Source organism: Populus trichocarpa, chromosome 12 (assembly GCF_000002775.5).
Source record: "Populus trichocarpa isolate Nisqually-1 chromosome 12, P.trichocarpa_v4.1, whole genome shotgun sequence".
Classification (NCBI taxonomy): Eukaryota; Viridiplantae; Streptophyta; class Magnoliopsida; order Malpighiales; family Salicaceae; genus Populus; species Populus trichocarpa.
The window spans coordinates 8,497,923-8,517,106 of record NC_037296.2 but is presented as its reverse complement, the minus strand read 5'-3'; the positions used below and the strand labels follow the sequence as shown (position 1 = coordinate 8,517,106).

The following is a 19,184-nucleotide window of genomic DNA, read 5'->3' as shown; positions in this document are numbered from 1 at the left end:
ATAGTTGGACAAATAAGGCAGCAGCTCTCATCAATCCTCACGGCAGAAAAGAAAACAAACCAATATTCACACCTCACAAGCACACAGTAGCTGCTCGTCGTATATTACAATAAAACAAGCATTTTAACAACAACACTCAAGATTCAAGACCTTCAAGGAATAACACAGTGAAGGTAAATTAACAACCAATTCCATCCAAGGGTCAACCATTTAACATTAATAAAAACCGAAGTTACAATTTTAATTCGTAGATAAAATATAACATTAAAAACCAGCAATATTCTCATACAAGTATATTAACTCTCGAAAAGCAGTTTAATATAAATACAACAGTAAACAAATTACCGCAAATAGAAATGCCCATATGTCTTAACACGAAATGTGGAATAATACAATGACTCGGATAAACTTCGGCAATTAGAAACTACTCTTTTTTAAAACCGGCATCCAATTATTCTGCAACAATAAAATAAACATGTATAAATACAGTAAGTAAGTGAACATAATTAACTTATTAATAGTTAAGAAAATGAAATAATACCATGTCAGCTAAGCACGTTTAGTGCGTGCATACATTCGTTGCAACTTGCAACCATCTCAACTTCTGCTGCTTATCACCCATACTAGCCCACATTTCTCTTTTCCTTCTTAAACTCAGATACTTCGTAGCAAAGTCGTGGAACTCATCTTCAATTGAAACTCTAGGAATTGAGTGCAGCCCAGCCATCACCTCGCGAATACTACAACCTTCGCAATCCATGTTAACAGACATGGAATCACTCTTGGTCAACATACTCTCAAGTAATTGATTGCACCTTGACAGCAGCTTAACACCAATTATAGATGTTTTCTTCTTCCTACCTCGCACCTCATAAGGATCTTGTTCTTTTCTTTTGCCGCCGCTTTTTATATTGCTGCTGCTAGACATATTTATCCCTCCAACCATTTGAGTCATATCAGTCTGGAAATCTGGAATCACATTTTCCTCCAAATCACCGCTTTCTTCTTCCAAACCAGCACGATCAATGTTGGCACTACTTGTACCAGGATCGACATCACTGCAGCAGGTACTCCTGATGAAGGAGCCCATGCAAACTCTCCAGTTGCGACAATATTGGAATACATTCTGTCAAATTTATTCTTCAAAGACGGTTCAACACTGACATGTCTGAATTTTTTGGCTCCTCTAATTTCCTGCATATAAATAAAATCAAGTATTGAAGGATCAACAGTAAAGAAATTTGGTGTTGGAATTTGACAACAATAAAAGAAATTGTTAGGATGACGAGGAATTTACCTAAATTTTTTGTTTCCACCACTCATCGCTAGCTGAAATTGTGCCTAATTCACTATTCCAGCCAACACCAGTTTCAGAAACCAGCTTATTCCATATCCTCTAATCCTTTTTACATCCATCCCATTTGTTTTGCAATTGTGTTTTAGTGAATGCATGGCTGGTTTGTTCTTTGAATGATGTTATAAGAAATTTCCACCCCATTTTATCGAAATGAGTATTAGGTCTCATTCCCATATCAATTGCCTTAATGCATATATCACAAAATATATGCAACATTTCCTTTATCCAAGCAGCCTTATCGAAAGATTCAAGACCTTCCATGATATCTTTTAACACATTTAACAAAAGTTTAAAATCAATCAATGATATCAATTACATTGTGGCACATATATAATCGTGGACTCAACCAATACAAAAACAATCAATGTTTTGCATTTACAAAAGCTGTGTGGTTACCAACAAACATTGACCATGCATTTAATTTGAATGAGAATGTTCCCGTTACTTCCAAGTAAACCAGAAGGACTTGTAATTTGTAATGAAAACTAATTGAAACCCATTAATTTTCAACTGTTCAGAAAACTCAATTTCAGCAATGATATTATTTGAATTATCAAGCAAAACATCATTGTCATCATGTTGTTTGGATGCTAAGAAAACAGAGGAGAAAAAAACAAAAAGCCAAGAATTTATTTCTACATTCAAAGTAACACAACTTTCTTTCGCAGCATTCAAACACACAAATGCAAAATCGAAGTTCTGATTTACGTCAAAAGTAGAAATCAAAGTAATCTTACACGACATGCTAACATGTCACTCCTTAGGATTTATTATAAACACACGCACAGTAAAGAACTTTACGGTTGATCAAGCAGAAACAATATCAATGTGCACAATGAACATATCAGACCATGAAGAACAACACATAATGAAATTTGTAAGCATCACATTGTTTCCAGTAAACAAATTTAATCAAGCAGCAGCACTATTAGCTAGTAAACATCAAAAACCAAACCAAATTTCAACGAAGAACAACATTAATTACGCACAGTACACAGACTATGAAGCAGCACAGAAATGCAGGTTTTAGCTCAAGTAAAAATTATTGAAGAACACACAGTACGAGTCATGAAAAGCAGTACAGAAAAGCAATGAAATTTGCTAAATTCAAAACAATTGACGAAGGCATAATAAACAGAAGACAAGCAGCAAAACAATGAAATTTATAGCTCAATTCAACAATTGCAGAACACACAGTAAATCGATCATGCAGCAGCACAGACATGCAATTTTTCATCTAAAAAAAATAAAGATGGAGATAAGGCAGGAACTTACCTCAGTCTCTCTCTTTTAGGTGTCCAAACTAGCACGGTTATGCAGCTTTGTTCTGCAAACATAAACAATGGAGACCCAGAACAGAAATGAGATTTTGAGCTAAATTTTAAACAAAATTGACGAAGATAAGACAGGTACTTAAGGGTCTCTCGCTCGTGGACTTTTCCCAACACGAATCTGTTGGGATTTTCTGCAATGGTAATAATGGAGGGACAGATCGGTGAAGGTTTGGGTTTTCGATCTTCGTTTGGAAAGAAGAAGGGACATAGGGGAAGAAGCTTGCTCTCGAACTGGTGTCGTCCTATACGTTGGTGGTTTTTTTTAAAAATAGAAACGGGGTTGTTGTAGCAAGAGACGAGAGAGGGAAACAGTCTGGGGAAGGTAGAAAATGGGAGTTAGATTAATGGTAACATTGATCTGCAACAGTAACAGAAAAAATTTGGGAGGGTAGAGGACCATTGGGAAGTAATTGACCGTGTAATGGGAAAGTGTCGGTGGTGAGAGAGAGGATAAAACGCATGAAGGAACAGTCTGGGGAAGGTAGAAAATAGGAGTTAGATCAATGGTAACATTGATCTACAACCGTTCTGTGAACAATTTTGTAAGGGTGACCGTTGGGAAAGTAATTAGGACAGTTGGGAAAGTAATGAGAAAGTGTCGGTGGTGAGAAAGAGGAGAAAATGCATGAAAAGCAATGCGTAATTGCTTTTCACAAACTGCAGTTCAAACTTAGTTTGGACTGGGACCCACATAAAAAAAACTGTGGTTGGTGTTAACCAAACATGTGTAAACTGCTTTTTAATTTCAGCCGCAGCCGCACCAGCATATCCAAACACTATCTATAGCTTGCATCTTGCTTCTATCAACTTGCAAAACAACTTAGATTGAAAAAAGTAAAAGCATTTTTATTCAAATGGTCACTTGTGGCATCGAGATCAAGAAGTAGTCACCTAGTTATTTGGTCTAGTGTCACTAGTTATTTAGTTCAGGGTCACTAGGAGACTCAGGTGGACTGGGCTTATATGAAATTCTAGGGTAAGAGACTGGTTATGGTTATAGAAGATTCCTAAACCAAGTATTCTCCCATTTTCTTCAACAAATCTAGATTCAATCTTCTTCTTTTCTAATATCGCTTTGATCATCTTTTACTTTAGGCTAGTAGAACTTTTTTCAATATCTTATGGAGATCTAGAACTTTGATCAATTCGGCCAATTAGTTAGTACTTTGTCACGTCTTTGGTGGAAGTAGACTTTGTATAGATTTTGAGGGAATGCGGTCGATAAACCATACTCTGTCAAAGAGATTCAAAATCCAACTTGTATTCAACAGAGGTCATCTCTTTAAGAGTGACCAAGTTATTAGCCCCAAGTCTTGCAGTTTAAGATGCTTTTTAGAGTTAAGCATGTTTTAATGCAACAATGTTTATTTGTGGAACATACATCTTATAGGCAGGTTTTATGTCCTTTTATGTGAGACATTGAGGTAGGTATTATTTAGTCTCAAAATGGTCTCTTGTTGTTCCAATGATTACTCTCGTGAAGGTAATATGAGGGCTCAGTAGGTAGTAGAATGGTATGTGTACCAATTACTATCAGTCCAAGCACTCAATAAAGAGTCGGATGTTTTCACCTAACTTGAAGCTTCAATGTGTATGCATTCCAAAGCGATGTATCACAAATAAACTAGTGATGCATGAAAGCATCATCCATATCCAAGATACATGAATGAACAGGATAAAACATGCTAACGCATAAATAAATAAAAAAGAAATAAGCCAATTTAAACACATCAAATCAAATAAACCGCATAAAACACACAAAGCATGGTCCAAAACTATCAAAAACTAAAAATCCTTAGTGGAGTCGCTCTTCTGTCGCATGTGAGCAAGTGATGTTGCGAGGTAAGCTACATTTTATAATCTATATATGACTTAAAGGTGTTGATGATTTTCTAAACAATGATTTGTCTATGGCTTGGACTAAAGATTTATTCTCATGAATAAATCTAGCTTTTCAAATTCATTATGGACTCGTATGCCTAAATAAATTATTGTGGAAAGAATCATGTTAGTGTCCTGACAGGGTTCACCTATCCTTAAAGGTGAAAGGGTTTTTTCACAACTCATATATTGTGGTGAAAAATAATCCTAATTAAAATTGATAAATACCTAAAATTTAGGAATTTTCAAGTCAATTTTTGATATTTAAATGTAAGCTTACTTGTTGGTCCAACATTTATACTAGAATGTTGATCATTAATTCTCATGAATTAAAATTTTTAGGGGTTATTGAAATATTGGCCAAATTCTTATAGATTCAATAAACTGGTTATTAATCCAAAAATACATGTAAAGATATTTTTTGAATTTTTGTGTGTATAAAAATGTTAAATCATACCATATGTTTATATATATATTTTAAGCAAAATATAATTTTTTATCTTTTGAGAGCCTCTGGGTGAATGCACACTGAATAAAAATACATTTTTGTATTTTTGAAATGAGATTTTTTTTTAGAAATTTTCGTAAAAAACTCTTAATTTCAAAATTGATCAACTAAAACTAAAACATGTAATGATAAATATAATTATTATCATAACTTTAAACTTGACCTAGAGGTCAGTCATGGACAAGACTCGGATCATAGATCAAGAAAGTTAACTCGGGTTAACCTAAATAACTTTTTTTTTTAAAAAGAATATCAAAATGTCGATGTTTTAACCATTTGTTTTTTTTTAATAAATGAATTTTTTATCGGGTTTTACCATTTGTCCAAAATCAACACGGGTTTTTGATCGGGTTAAGCCATATTAATTTTTTTCTATTTTTTTAAACCCGGACCAGTTGGGGTCCTAAATGAACCCGTCGAGCTAATTCGGATTTTATAACCAGAATTATATATTATTATTAATTTCAACACTAAATATAAACTAAAGTAAAAAAATAATTTATTTTTTAAAATAGATTAATTTTATAATAATACACATTTAAAGTAAAATAATTTTTTATATATTTTATTTTATTTTATTTTATTCATTGTCAACTAAACATATCCATCTTATATTTCAATACCAAACACAATTCTTTATATATATCTTTACTCTTAGTATCTTTTATCCCGAAAGCAATCAAACACTACAATTTATAATTAAATTAGATTATTAAAAAAAACTTAATCTTCATTAATACACATGTAAATGCAAAAATATCCTTAATCATAAAAAATAAAATAAAAACCCACCAGCACAACCAAACTTGTAAACACGAGCGCACACTTTTTTTGTTTAACGATTTCGAATACCAATAATAATATTATACCGACAGCTATGCTTCTCTGTAGGCTGCAAAATTAAAAAATTGGATTCCAGTTCATCTCTCACCAGATCAAATAAAACCCTAGGGTTTGCTTTGATCGTCTCGATCCGTATCTCTTCACTGTTAAGTTCGGTTTTCTCTCTTTTTTCTCTTAAAATTAGTTTCAAGAATTGTTGTGTTAATGGTGCGTTTTATCTCAGTATCTAAATTTGGTTAGTTCAATATAACAAGATGATGGATTTTCTAATTATTGTTGTTGTTCTTATTATTTTGTGTGAGAATCAGTTGTGGTAGCAACCGTTGTTTACTAATAGTATTATTGTTTAAATTTACAAAAGTGAAAGAATGATATATTTATATAGTACTTTAATTCTTATTTATTCATATTTTTTTTTTCTGAACCAGGTGTGGTGCAATCTGTTCTGTAGCAGCATACATTTGGAAGATATCTTTATTGGAGAAACAGTAGTGCCATATTGTACTCTGATTTTTCGTTGATTACAGCATCTGGTGGTGGGTTTAAAGTTTTGGTAAATTTGTCTTAGTTTTCTTATTGATGCTCAAACTCTTTTTGGTTGATATGTTGTTATATGATTTGTAGGTCTCTCCTGTTTGTCGTAGAGGTTATAGAATGTGAAAGAAAGGAAGGGTGTTGGAGAATGGATGATACAGACATTGAAATTTGGTTTCCTAGTTGGAATAACAAGAACCCAACTGAGTCTCATCTCTTTATTATTTCTTGCTTTCTTGCTGCTTTAGTTGGTATCTCGACTATTGCTTACACCGCTTTCCAATGGAGAAGGAACATTAATCTAAGTTGGATGAAAGCCATAGCAAGGTCAAAGAAAAACCCTAAAGCAAGGCACAAGGTTCCTCTAGCTCCCCATACTTGGGTTCTTGAATCTGTTTCTCGAGGGAAGAACTTAACTTGCTGTGTTTGCTTAAACTCCCTGTCTCCTTCTCAAACGCTTGGCCCTATGGTGTCGTCAGACAGTTTTGTTCGCCATTGTAGCATTTGTGGTGCAGCAGCTCACCTTCATTGTTCTTCAAGCGCACACAAGGATTGCAAGGGTGTATCCATGGTTGGATATGAGCATATGATGCACCAGTGGGCTGTTCGATGGACAGAGATAACAGATCAACCTGATGAAACTTCCTTTTGTAGTTACTGTGAAGAGCCGTGTAGTGGGTCTTTTCTTGGTGGATCTCCGATATGGTGTTGCTTGTGGTGTCAACGACTTGTTCATGTTGATTGTCACAGTAGCATGTCTAATGAAACTGGTGATATTTGTGATTTAGGCCCATTCAGAAGGCTGATTTTATCACCTCTATATGTTAAGGAATTGAATACATCAGGTGGATTTTTGAGTTCAATCACACATGGAGCAAATGAGATTGCATCTTCAGTGCGTGCAAGCATTAGAAGTCAGAGTAAGAAGTACAAACATGTTAATGAATCGACTGTTGATACAGGTAATAGTGGTAGTACTTGTGACATGTCTACAGAAAGCACAGCTGATACCCATCCTGCATTAAATGGTTCTCATGCTCTCGATGAAGGCTGTAATGGTAGCTTGGATGTGGGGAGCCCTCGCCATGATGGTGGCATAGATAAGTTAGAGTTAAAAACTAGCTTTAGAAGAAGTGGGTCGATTAATCAGAAGGATGAATCCCAGATATTAAGTATGAAACAGAGGTATGAAATAACAGACTTGCCTCCTGATGCAAGGCCCTTGTTAGTTTTCATCAACAAGAAAAGTGGTGCTCAGCGTGGAGATTCTCTCAGGCAACGCCTGAACTTTCTTCTGAATCCTGTTCAGGTGCGAATTCTTCTGCAATGCATAATCTTTAAATTATCACCATTTTTCTTTGTACTCTATTCATTGAATTGCTTTATTTGTGTCCTTCAACAAGGGCCCTGTATATGTGAAGTAATTAAACTGTAATAAGCTTTTAATGTTTTTCAAACATATGGTGATGGCTTCAGCGAAAAGTTGTGTGATGATGATATATTTTCAAGTCAAAGGGATTTCGACACCAGTGATTTTCAGATGGATTAGATGCTGTTTGTTATGGTTTTATTTATGTTTTATCATGAAATCTTCTATCTTCATTCTAATCTCTTTCTTTCTTTTATCAAAGAAATTGTGTACATGCTAATCCATAAAATGGCATATCAAATATAATATTAGGATTACATTATGCACAATTTTCTCATATGAAATAGAGGAATTACCCATCTATGTTACAATTATAGTATCAGATCAAAGATGGCAGCGAAGAAATATTCTTATAAGAATAATATAAACAATTTTGTGTTTTGACTAGGGGATGTTAAGACAGCATATAATTTTAGATTTTGTTACCATATAAAAAAGCTTCTTTGAGTGCTGTCTAGGTCAGATATCTCTAAGTCAGTTTCTGGTGTTTGCATGGTTATTAAAACACAGTTGAATCCAAACCTAAAAAAATGTATCTTCTAATGGTACTTGTTTCAGTTTTCTTCACTAAGTTTTGTAAAACAATGAATTGCACAAATGTTCTTTAGAAAAAATGCATATGGGGTTCTTTCTGGGAGTTTTCAAGATTTTAATGGAACCAAAAATGCTATGCACTTCATATGAAAATCCTCGGTTTCAGACTCTACTTTAGCACCTCCAGATTTTTCTGTTAATAACCAAATCCTCTTATTTTCCCATTCCCATTTCCTCAGTAGAAGTATAGCATCCCAAGTATTTTTGTGGCAACTGATGCAGGACAATTTTGGGGGTTGTTCTGGATATGAGTTTCAGGAGCTGTTCAGTGCTGTGAACATTGTTTTAAAAGATTTTAGGCTGAATCTTTGATGGGTAATTGTTGTAGGGTTGATTAGTTATGTGTGAGAAGTTGTTTAGGGAATATTGATGAGTGTTTTAAGGTTTAGATTGATGGGGGTTTCTTGTTGGATATTGTAGAAACTTTTTCTAGGAGTCACTCCTAGAGGACTGAGAAAGCCTAAGCTTCATTCCTAGGCTCTTAGGAGTCACACCTAATGGAGATTGAGTCGCACAATCAAAAGCAAATTGTTGGAATTTTATTCATAAACTTTAATGAAAATATTGAAAGACTACATGCTTATTTATTGAGTTTTAGCAGTCCACATCCAAAAAGGACTTGGATTCCTAAACCTCCACCATAATCCTATTCAGAATAGGAAAACCTATCAACTGACTAATAAATTAAAATACTAAATAGAAATAAAGCCTAGACCTAGACAACTTTTCCCGATTTTCCAGCAAATTTAAAATTACATACATAACCTTATTTACAGAAAGACAAATTTTGCTTCCTTTTTTTTTGTATGCATCAGTAACATGTTCTTTTGAGGTGTTGGAAGCCCTTTAAAGTGATCTCCCCCCCCCCCCCCCCCTTTTTTTTTAGACTTTTATTGATATGTCTTGGATGTTTAGATATTTGAAATTAATATCAGTATCTGGTTATTGATGTCAAGTCTGTTCCCTTCTTCACTTGCGAAACAGTAAATAATTTCCATCTGGTGCTTGGTTTTGATAATAATGGAAATTGCAACTTTCTTGGAATAGACATCTTGTTACTTCCGAATAACCAAGTGATTGTATTTATCATCTATCACTAAATTTCGCCCATGACTCAATGGCATTTAATGCAAAGAAGCTTCTGAACTGTCTGTGGCTTTGCATAAGCACATGTTCTGCATTCAATTTATTAACAGCTGATGGTCAATCAACTTTTACCGTTGGGCAACTTTTTTATTTTCTTGTTGTAGCATACTTTCCAATATGATGCTCATGAGGGTTGTTGGGGATGATATTTCGCGCAGGTATTTGAATTGAGCTCAACACATGGACCAGAGATTGGCCTTTATTTATTCAAAAAGGTGCCTCACTTCAGAATTCTTGTATGTGGAGGGGATGGTACTGTTTGCTGGGTTCTGAGTACCATAGAGAAGCAAAATTTTGTTTCTCCTCCACCAGTAGCTATTCTTCCAGCTGGAACTGGAAATGATCTGGCTAGAGTACTATCCTGGGGAGGTGGTTTGGGCTCAGTGGAGAGACAAGGAGGCCTTTGCACATTGTTACACCACATAGAGCATGCTGCAGTGACCATCCTTGATCGGTGGAAAGTAACAATTGTAAAAAATCAGAGAAAGCAACTTCAACCACCAAAATATATGAACAACTATTTAGGTACTTCAAAGCATATGTTATGAAATTACCTATCTAAATAATCTGATAGAAACAAATGTTTGCCAAATAAAATCTTTCATTTATGAATGGCTGTCACATTTATAGGTCGTTTGGATTTGTAGAACAGATCATACAATTGGACTAAACCATATTGAATCTCAAGATCTCACCTTAAATCTAGCTCTGGTCTTCAAATTTATGCTATTCAAGCATTATATGGTTGGCGTTAGCTGAGTTTACCGGGTCAACTGATGAATGTATAAGACCAGACATTTCTTATCCAAGCATTCTTGTTAGTTCCTAGTGCCTGAACTGTAAAGATCAACCCTTAGGCATTTTCCCATATAGTTTTTCAGAAAGGTCTGTTCAATGAGACATGCTTTGGATGGAGAACTAATGTATTATGCAATTAGATATGAATGCTTAATGCATTGTTCTTCAGGTTCCATGACAGCAAAGTGGATGATTTTTCTGTCACAAATGGTATTGTGGACTGCATTTTCTTATTGTGAAACAATTGTTTTCAGGAGTTGGGTGTGATGCAAAGGTTGCTTTGGAAATTCACAATCTACGAGAGGAGAATCCTGAGAAGTTTTATAACCAGGTAATGGCAACTTTGGTTAGGATGAATATGAACTGCTTTATAGAGCTAGTTAATACGATATCACTGTCATCAAATCAAGGATGTTAGGGCAAATTAAGAAGAGCTTTACAAACACAGCTAACCAGACATACTGCCTTCAAACTCAAGGTTAAGGTTTGAGTTTCCTATTTAATAGAGTATATTAGATGTCAAATTAAATACCATCATTACTAATTATGATTGTGGACCTTCTTGCTCAAGAAAATTTTAGCTGTTAGTTAAATTGGCCCAGGATTCTTTATAAAATATGAGACAGGAAAGCAATAAATTATTTTCCTCTGCTATTAGTTAATTTAAAGACAGAGCAGTAAATTCCCTATTTCACGAGAACTCAAAAATTAGCTAGCTATAGGGTTTGTGCATTCTGTGTACATTGAACATGTATTCTCCAGACCTGTTATGGAAGCTTTCTTACTAACCATATATACGTACGTACTCTATTGGAGCCCTTTGGAATTTGGATTTTTGAATCACCTTTACTTGCATTGGCAAATGATAATGGTGGATAAAAGTCACCATGTTGTAACCATCCATTCTACCTTAATTCAACTAATTAAGACTTGCAGAATAATAGCAATGAGTAGAATAAACCCAACATAACTAGATGGATGAAGCAGAGATTGTATGGAATATAGATGATACAGCTTTGAAAAAAAGAACAAAAAGTGATCTTAGTGATAATGTTGCTTGTTTTCTTTGTCTTATTGATCATATTGGAGGTGCGAACATAAATTAGTAACTCAGGAGGTTTTTGTGTTGAATAATGTTGCTTGCATTCTTTGTCTTAGTGATCATATTTAGCTTGGTAACTGGTTTTCAAGCTTTATTGGCTGAAAATGTTATGATGTAACTGCAGTTCATGAACAAAGTTCTGTATGCAAGAGAGGGAGCTAAGAGTATAATGGATAGAACATTTGCTGACTTCCCATGGCAAGTGAGAGTGGAAGTGGATGGTGTTGATATAGAGGTCCCTGAGGTGAATATCTCCCTCATTTTACAATCTGGATAATAGAAATGCTTTGGACTTTTTCTGGCCCTGTTGAATGTACTGTGATTTCCTGTGCTGTAAAAAATTATAAGTTGCATGATTGTTGCACAATAGAATAACATGAATTATATTTACAGCACATGAACCTTTACTCATATCCATCTGTTGGTTTTGCTAATTATGGACAAATAAAATTTTTCGTTGTAGAATAGCATGATAAAAAGGCAACATTGCATGACTTTTTTCCATGCTTCATTGCCTGAATATTGTTTAGCTTCTCATATTTGTGTTGGTCTAGATCCAATTTATCAGTGAATTTTTTTTTTATAAACTTTCTATTGCTGCTCAACCAAACCCGGGGTTGGTCTTTATGATTCATTTTTAAGTAGTATAGTATAACAATGAAAGAATGTCTGGAATCTCCTTTATGGTAACTGAAGGTGACAGTTTATTCACTTTGGCTTCTAGGAACTATATGATTTTGTTCAACAACATTGCAGGACGCGGAGGGTGTACTTGTTGCAAACATTGGAAGCTATATGGGTGGTGTAGACCTATGGCAAAATGAGGACGAAACTTATGATAACTTTGATCCACAGTCTATGCATGATAAGATGCTAGAGGTTGTGAGCATATCCGGGACGTGGCACCTTGGAAAGCTTCAGGTGTGCATTGAAAATAGTAAAATACTATGTTTGAGCATACATGCATCTGTGTGTATTGCAGAGGAGGGATCAATTTACTCATGTACATCTTGACTTTGTTTAATACTTTATTAAAATAGACCATTCATATCAAATTGCAAGTCAAGACATTTAATTTTTTTTTCTATATTGTTATTGCTCCATTCATAATTATTTTAAATTGAAAACTCAATATTTTTGGAGTTAGCATGGATGAACAGCATATAAACAGTCAATTCACTTGAAATTGTCCATGTGAATAGAAATACCAATTCGTGGTTTATAAAAAAACAGATTACAGAAAAAGTTGTCAATCCATGTAAACATTTTTACTAGTGTAAATTTACCCCTTCACTTTGTGTGTTCCCATACATGTATGAATGCTCATCTGTAATTGGAAGTTTCCAGAGTTAGTTTCAAGAATTGTAGCATTTGCTTGTTTTTATCGACAACTTGATGCACGCCAGAGCATAAGAATAATACTTATTATTGAGAACATATTGAAGTGCATGATCAAAAAGAAAAAAAAAACTCATATTGAAGATCACGCATTTGATTTAAATCCATCAATAACATCTGCTTTTGTGATATTGTAGCCAGAGGCAGATCAGGTGCCTTATTTACCTTTTTTGACATTTTGGTCTCCCAAACAGATTCAATATTCTTGACATCTCTATAGAGAACATGACTTTTAGTTCAACTTGGGATATACCCTCTTAATTTGTATCTTTATACTTTGAAGTCCAACGCTGAAATCTATTTTGTGTGGGACAGGTGGGGCTTTCTCGTGCTCGAAGGCTTGCACAGGGACAGTCAATTAAGATACTCCTCCTTGCAGCATTGCCTGTACAAATTGACGGGGAACCTTGGTTTCAGCAGCCATGTACCTTACATGTATCTCATCATGGACAGGTCCTCTCTCCCTCCTCCCCACTCCTCTCGCTTAATAATGGAGATATATGGCAACATAATACAGAACTTCATAATAAGAAAACTCCTCTAATCATTGTCTATAAATAATGTCTTGATGCATTGCAGACACAGTTCTCAGCAACGTGATGATGATGGAATGTATGTATATTGTCTTGATCTGTATGATATCTGTTCTACACCAAATCTCAGCAATATAACAATAATGGTTAACATTTGTTTTGGGATAAAATATCACAAATTTAGAGTTGTGACTTTTAACTTTTAAGTCATAATCCAAAAGTTGTTTTTTATAAATCAAGAAAAAATGAATTAAAATGACTCAAAGTTAGAAGTATAATCCACAAGTTAAAAGTTAAAAATTGTAACTTTTGATTAAAGCAAAATTTTGACCCAATTTTGTTCGAACTTTGATTCAAGTTAAATGTCATTTCCAACCAAGCATACTTATGACTTTTCTGCAAGTCAAAAGTTTAAAAACAACTTAAATCAATTTGCAAAAGTCATACCAAGTACCAACAACCTTAATTAATTGGGTAACTAGATATTTCATATGTGAAGGAAGTAAAAGAGACAGAAATTTTCAAATGCTGAGCTGCCTGTTTCAGATGAATTTGAGCAACCAAACTGCACACAAGTTATCGTGGTGCATCATATAATTATATCAAGTTAGAAGATTGGTGATCCAACTTGAACCATTTTTTTCTGAAAATCTCATCGATTAGCATTTTTACAGAGAATCTCTACCTGTTTCATGCTCGTTTTGGTAATCACCTGTTCATGGACAAAGAATCTCATCATATAATTGTGTCCACTGTTTAGCTGGAAAACATTATTTTAGAGTTCCAAACCAGCATTTTTTTTGGTATCACCTGTTCATGGACAAAGAATCTCATCATATAATTGTGTCCACTGTTTAGCTGGAAAACATTATTTTAGAGTTCCAAACCAGCATTTTTTTTTATTTGATGAAGTTTTAAAGCTCAGTTGTTAGTGTTTAGTTTGATTTATATTCTCCTGTTTATGTGAATGCTTCAGTAGCCATTGTGCCCTGGGCAGTTTGTTTGCCATTCAACTCCTTGGATGTTCGCGCTGCCACATTTTTGAAGCAGACAATTTCTTAAAGCATCTCAACTTAATTGATTATATATTTCTGTACTTTCTTTGTGGTGTAGAATAAGCTGGAACAGAATAAGTGATTACAAATTTTCTATATTTGACTAGTTTGGCCTTCTATGGAATGATTTAAATTGCTGCAAAAGATTTGTGTGCATTTTGTGAACATGACCGTATCAAGAACCTAATTGTTTCCTGGTCATGATTGGTTGGTTATTTATATGATTCCTCTTGTTTGACAGGCTTTCATGTTGAAGAGAGCGGCTGAGGAACCTCTTGGTCATGCAGCTGCCATAATAACGGATGTGCTTGAGAATGCAGAAACAAACCATGTGATTAATGCGTCCCAGAAGCGGGCTCTTCTGCAAGAAATGGCACTTAGGCTGTCATAAGGGATGCATCTCTATTTACTTGCATCCATCGTGGTTTAGTTGCCGCCTTGGTTAAGGTTCCAAGTGTTCTATATCTTCAAATATGCCATATGTTTGTTGTTGAACTACCGCTTCTAGCTGAAGCAAGTCTGTAAATGAACTTAGTTTAAAGTTGATAGATAGTGTATGATGCCCCATGGGAAAAATCAATAGAAAGGGGGAGTTTTTATATTTTTCTTCATAGAAAATATAAAGATATGCCTAAGAAAGACTGGATCAGCATCCATTGTTTTTATACATTTCAGTTTCAAGTTGAATCAACTTGTTTCCTTCTAATATGAATCTTTTTCGATTGGAAAGATATGCCAGAAAGCACTCATCACAAAATTCTATATGATGAAAAGAAACATTCATATTCATGAATTTCATGCTACAGCTTGTGTAAAATGAACTGGTATAGCGTGATGGTAAATGATTTGAGGATCTGCATAGCAGGTAAATCCCAATAATCAAGGTAAATCCTTGAACAATGTGATTAACCCTTGCTAGTCTGCTTTGTTCTTGACAGCTCTTTTCTAACCTTCTGCCATAGCCTGCTCACAAGACTCCCGCTGGCTGACTTTGTACCGGTAGTGCTGGCCTTTCTGTCAAAGGATACATGGGCTAACTTTGGATACGTAATTCCCTTTGGTGATTTTGAATTTTGTCTGTAAGTTCTATCTAAGCGCTGACTATAGAATGGGGATTTCAGAAACGACAACAGATTCGGCGCGCCATTATAGCCTTGCATGGCCTGGTTTAGCTGGTTGGTCACTGCTCTGAGCTCATACGAGTCGTAGAGGGTGCTGCCACTGCCATGGGGGCTTACTCTGAAAATTGGTTTTAAGGTTTGTAAGTGGACGTGGGTCGGCGGGATGATTGGTGGCTCCTCCACTAGGATGTCCCTGGAATCCGGCAACTTTATTTCCTTTAAAGCTTCTCCCATCCTTTGAGAGATTTGGTTATGGTGTTTTGGCTTTTAATCGGGTATGAGATTGTCCTGGAGTGTGCATTGGAAGTAACGTGGCTTGGCTTAGCAAAGAATTTTCTTCGTTTCCAACGCCTTCAGTATGTTCTCACATGGATTTTTTGGAGTTTATCATCGTAAGGTTAGTGAGCATGCGATACCATATTCAATATTCGTTTAGTCATGACTAGAAAGGTTCTGCCACTATGTTTCTTTCCTTGTTTCCTTTTTTTCATCTGGTTTTTATTTGCTTTTTAGTTTTTTTATTTATTTTCAGGTATTTTCCAACTTTTTTTTTTTAAATTCCGGTATAACCTTTTTACCTCCACTTCTCAAGTTTAATATCATCCATATAGTATACATATTTACTTTACCTGGTTCATATATTGTTTTATTTTACCAACATTGTGAATTTTTATTCAAAGTTTTACGATTCATCCTTATTCCAATTCAATGGATAATATTATTGTAAGGTCTTTTCAAACTCTATTTGCCATAAAATATTAATCCTAGGTAGAACGACTTGTCAGAAGGTTCTATTTAAAATATCAACTCAATCTAATAATCGAATTAACAGTTATGCTCTATATCATAAAACTGGTACATATAGGACTTACGCTAAAATCTAAAATTTCTTGTTTCATTCATACATAATTCCTATCTATAATCCCATGAAATTCTAAGGGTCGTTTCCTTATTCTACATATATTTCTCTTATTTTTATTTTATTTTTCGCAACAATGTCATCAATCCTTATTTTACATAATATCCTCTGTTGTCTTTAATATAAATTTTATCCAGGATTTAGATTCTCCCTTCCTTATAAAAATTTCATTCTCAAAATTTAAAAACATTCTTTTGTTAAAAAACAATTTTAGATATTTTCTCCTCATCTCCGACTCTCTTTCCCAAGTTTCTTCTTCAATTTGGAAGCTTCACCATAATACTATTATTAAGAGCATCTTTTTGTTTTGTAATTCATTCTCACTTTTATCCACTATTTTCACTGGTTTTACCTCAATAGCCAAATCGTCATTAATTTTCATGAGCACTTGTGGTATAAATCGTGCAGGGTAGACATCTACCTTCTAAAATAATGATATATGAAAAACATTATGTATCCTAGCTAGTGTTATAGACAATATTAATCGATAGGCCACCAGACCAATCTTCTTAATAACCTCAAATGACCCGATATATCTGGATACTAGTTTACCTTTCATTCCAAATTGAACAATATTTTTCCAATGCACAACCTTTAAGAACCCTTAATTCCCAACTTGAAATTCTAGAGGTCGTCTTCGATTAAGCCTTTCAGAATCTGAATCATCTTTTAAGATTGCTCATTTGTCTATGGATGAAAAGTTGTGCTCATATTCAATTTTATACCCAAAGCCTTTTGTATATTAGGCCATAATCTCGAAGTAAATCGAGGATCTTTATCCGACACTATAAAGACCAGTACTCAATGCAACCGGATCACCTCTTTCACATACATCCAAGCTAGCTTTTTTACAAAATATTTCATTCATATTGGCAGGAATAAGGAGGACTTGATCAATCTATCCATAATCGCCCATATGACGTCATTTCCTTTCCTGTTCTTGGGTAACCCAAACACAAAATTCATGGAAATATGCTCCCATTTCCATCTGGAATGGGAAGAGGTTGTAATTCCTCAACATGACTTTAATGCTTTACTTTCACTTGTTGACAAACTAGACATTTAACTACATACTCTGTTATTTCTCTCTTTATACCAGGCCACCAATAATAACTCTTCAGGTCTTTATACATCTTTGTACTCCTAAGATGAACAACTAGTTTGCATTCATGTGTTTCTCTTAAAACTTTATTTTTCAAAGCCTTGTCATAAGGCAAATATCCTCATTCCCATAACTACCAGCCCATTTTCCAACATCTAAAAAATTAATTCCTGCCTTGACTTTAACCTATTCTTTATCTGTATTACTTGTGTATCCTTATCTTGGGCTTTTCGAATCTTTTCTCTTAAATTTGGCTGCACAATCACTATTCTTAACTGATGATATCCCAACCTTAAGTCTATTTTTGAAAACACACATGCCCCCTTTAATTTATGAAACAAATTATTTATTCTTAGAAGGGGGTACTTATTCTTAACTATCACTTTGTTCTGCTGCCTATAATCTATACAAAGCCTAAATGTTCAATCCTTCTTCTTAAAAAACAATACTATAGCTCTTTATGATGAGACACTCGAACGAATAAAACCTTTATCAAGCAATTCTTGTAACTGTACCTTTAATTCCACTAACCTCGCAAGCACCATTCTATATGGCGTTTGCACTATAGGTACAATTCTAGGCAAGGTTTCAATAGAAACCTCAATCTTTTTTTTTTGTAGTAATCTGGGTAACTCCTTTGGAAACACATCAGGAAATTCTCTCACCACATGTATATCCTTTAATATCTCTTTTTTTTTTTTCAGATTCTACGACACATGCTAAATAAGCCATATATCCATTTCTCATCAATCTCCTAGCAGTCATTACCAAGATTATATTAGTCGATATGCCATTTTTTCTTAGCTAAAGACTATTTTTCTACCCTCATCACCTTGAAGAGTCACCGTCTTAGTAAAACAATCCATTTGGGCTATATACCTAACCAACAAATTCATTCCCAGTATTACATTGAAATCATGCAACTCTAAGGGTATTAAATTTACTTGCAACGCATAATCCTCAATAAATACCCAACAACCCTTATACAATACCTAATCAGTATAACTTCTTTCAAAGGTGTACTAATCACCTACCATTTTTCTATCCTAATATATTGTACATTTACTTTTCTCCATTTTATAGCTATAAAAGAATGAGTAGCACTATCATTGATTAAAGCATAAATATTTTGAGATTCTAACAGTAGAGTACCTGTGACTATATTAGTGGGCATCTCGAACATCCTCCTGCATCATATGGAAGACTCTACCCTGGGTCCCCTCTTTTGTCCTCGGGGTCAACCTCTATTGGCACTAGCTCTAGACCAAGTAGGTTTACCGAGTCTATCTATAGTCAACTGTTGTTGACTCTTCACTGGAAATCTTTTTCTTTAAGTCTGCCAGGCTATCCTTCAGGGACATTCCCTTCGACAGTGTCTTGTCTCTCCACAATGGTAGCATACTGCATCTAGGTAAGGGCAATCTCTCCACCCACGCCCCTGCCTATAAATATAGCATTTTCTAGGTGTAGCCGAACAATCCCTAAAGTGCTTATGTTTACACCTCACATATAAGGGGTAGGTGACTATCT

The 19,184-nt window shown here is 34.7% G+C and overlaps 1 protein-coding gene across 4 annotated transcripts; it reads left to right on the top strand.

The window, feature by feature from the left end:
- The first annotated feature begins 5,885 nt into the window (after positions 1-5,885).
- Positions 5,886-15,218, top strand: LOC7484732 (diacylglycerol kinase 1). 4 transcript variants are annotated; one of them, XM_024582447.2, is made up of 9 exons: positions 5,889-6,068; positions 6,352-6,459; positions 6,548-7,766; positions 9,785-10,151; positions 10,679-10,755; positions 11,651-11,770; positions 12,283-12,447; positions 13,240-13,377; positions 14,754-15,218. In XM_024582447.2, exons 3-9 carry the CDS (start codon positions 6,606-6,608, stop codon positions 14,901-14,903), a joined length of 2,178 nt encoding a protein of 725 aa, XP_024438215.1. In that variant the 5' UTR covers positions 5,889-6,068; positions 6,352-6,459; positions 6,548-6,605; the 3' UTR covers positions 14,904-15,218. The 4 variants fall into 4 exon arrangements, 3 of the variants coding, with proteins under 3 accessions (XP_024438215.1, XP_002318591.1, XP_024438216.1); XM_002318555.4 differs by having other exon boundaries at positions 5,889-6,073; XM_024582448.2 differs by having other exon boundaries at positions 5,889-6,130.
- The last annotated feature ends 3,966 nt before the right edge of the window (positions 15,219-19,184 follow it).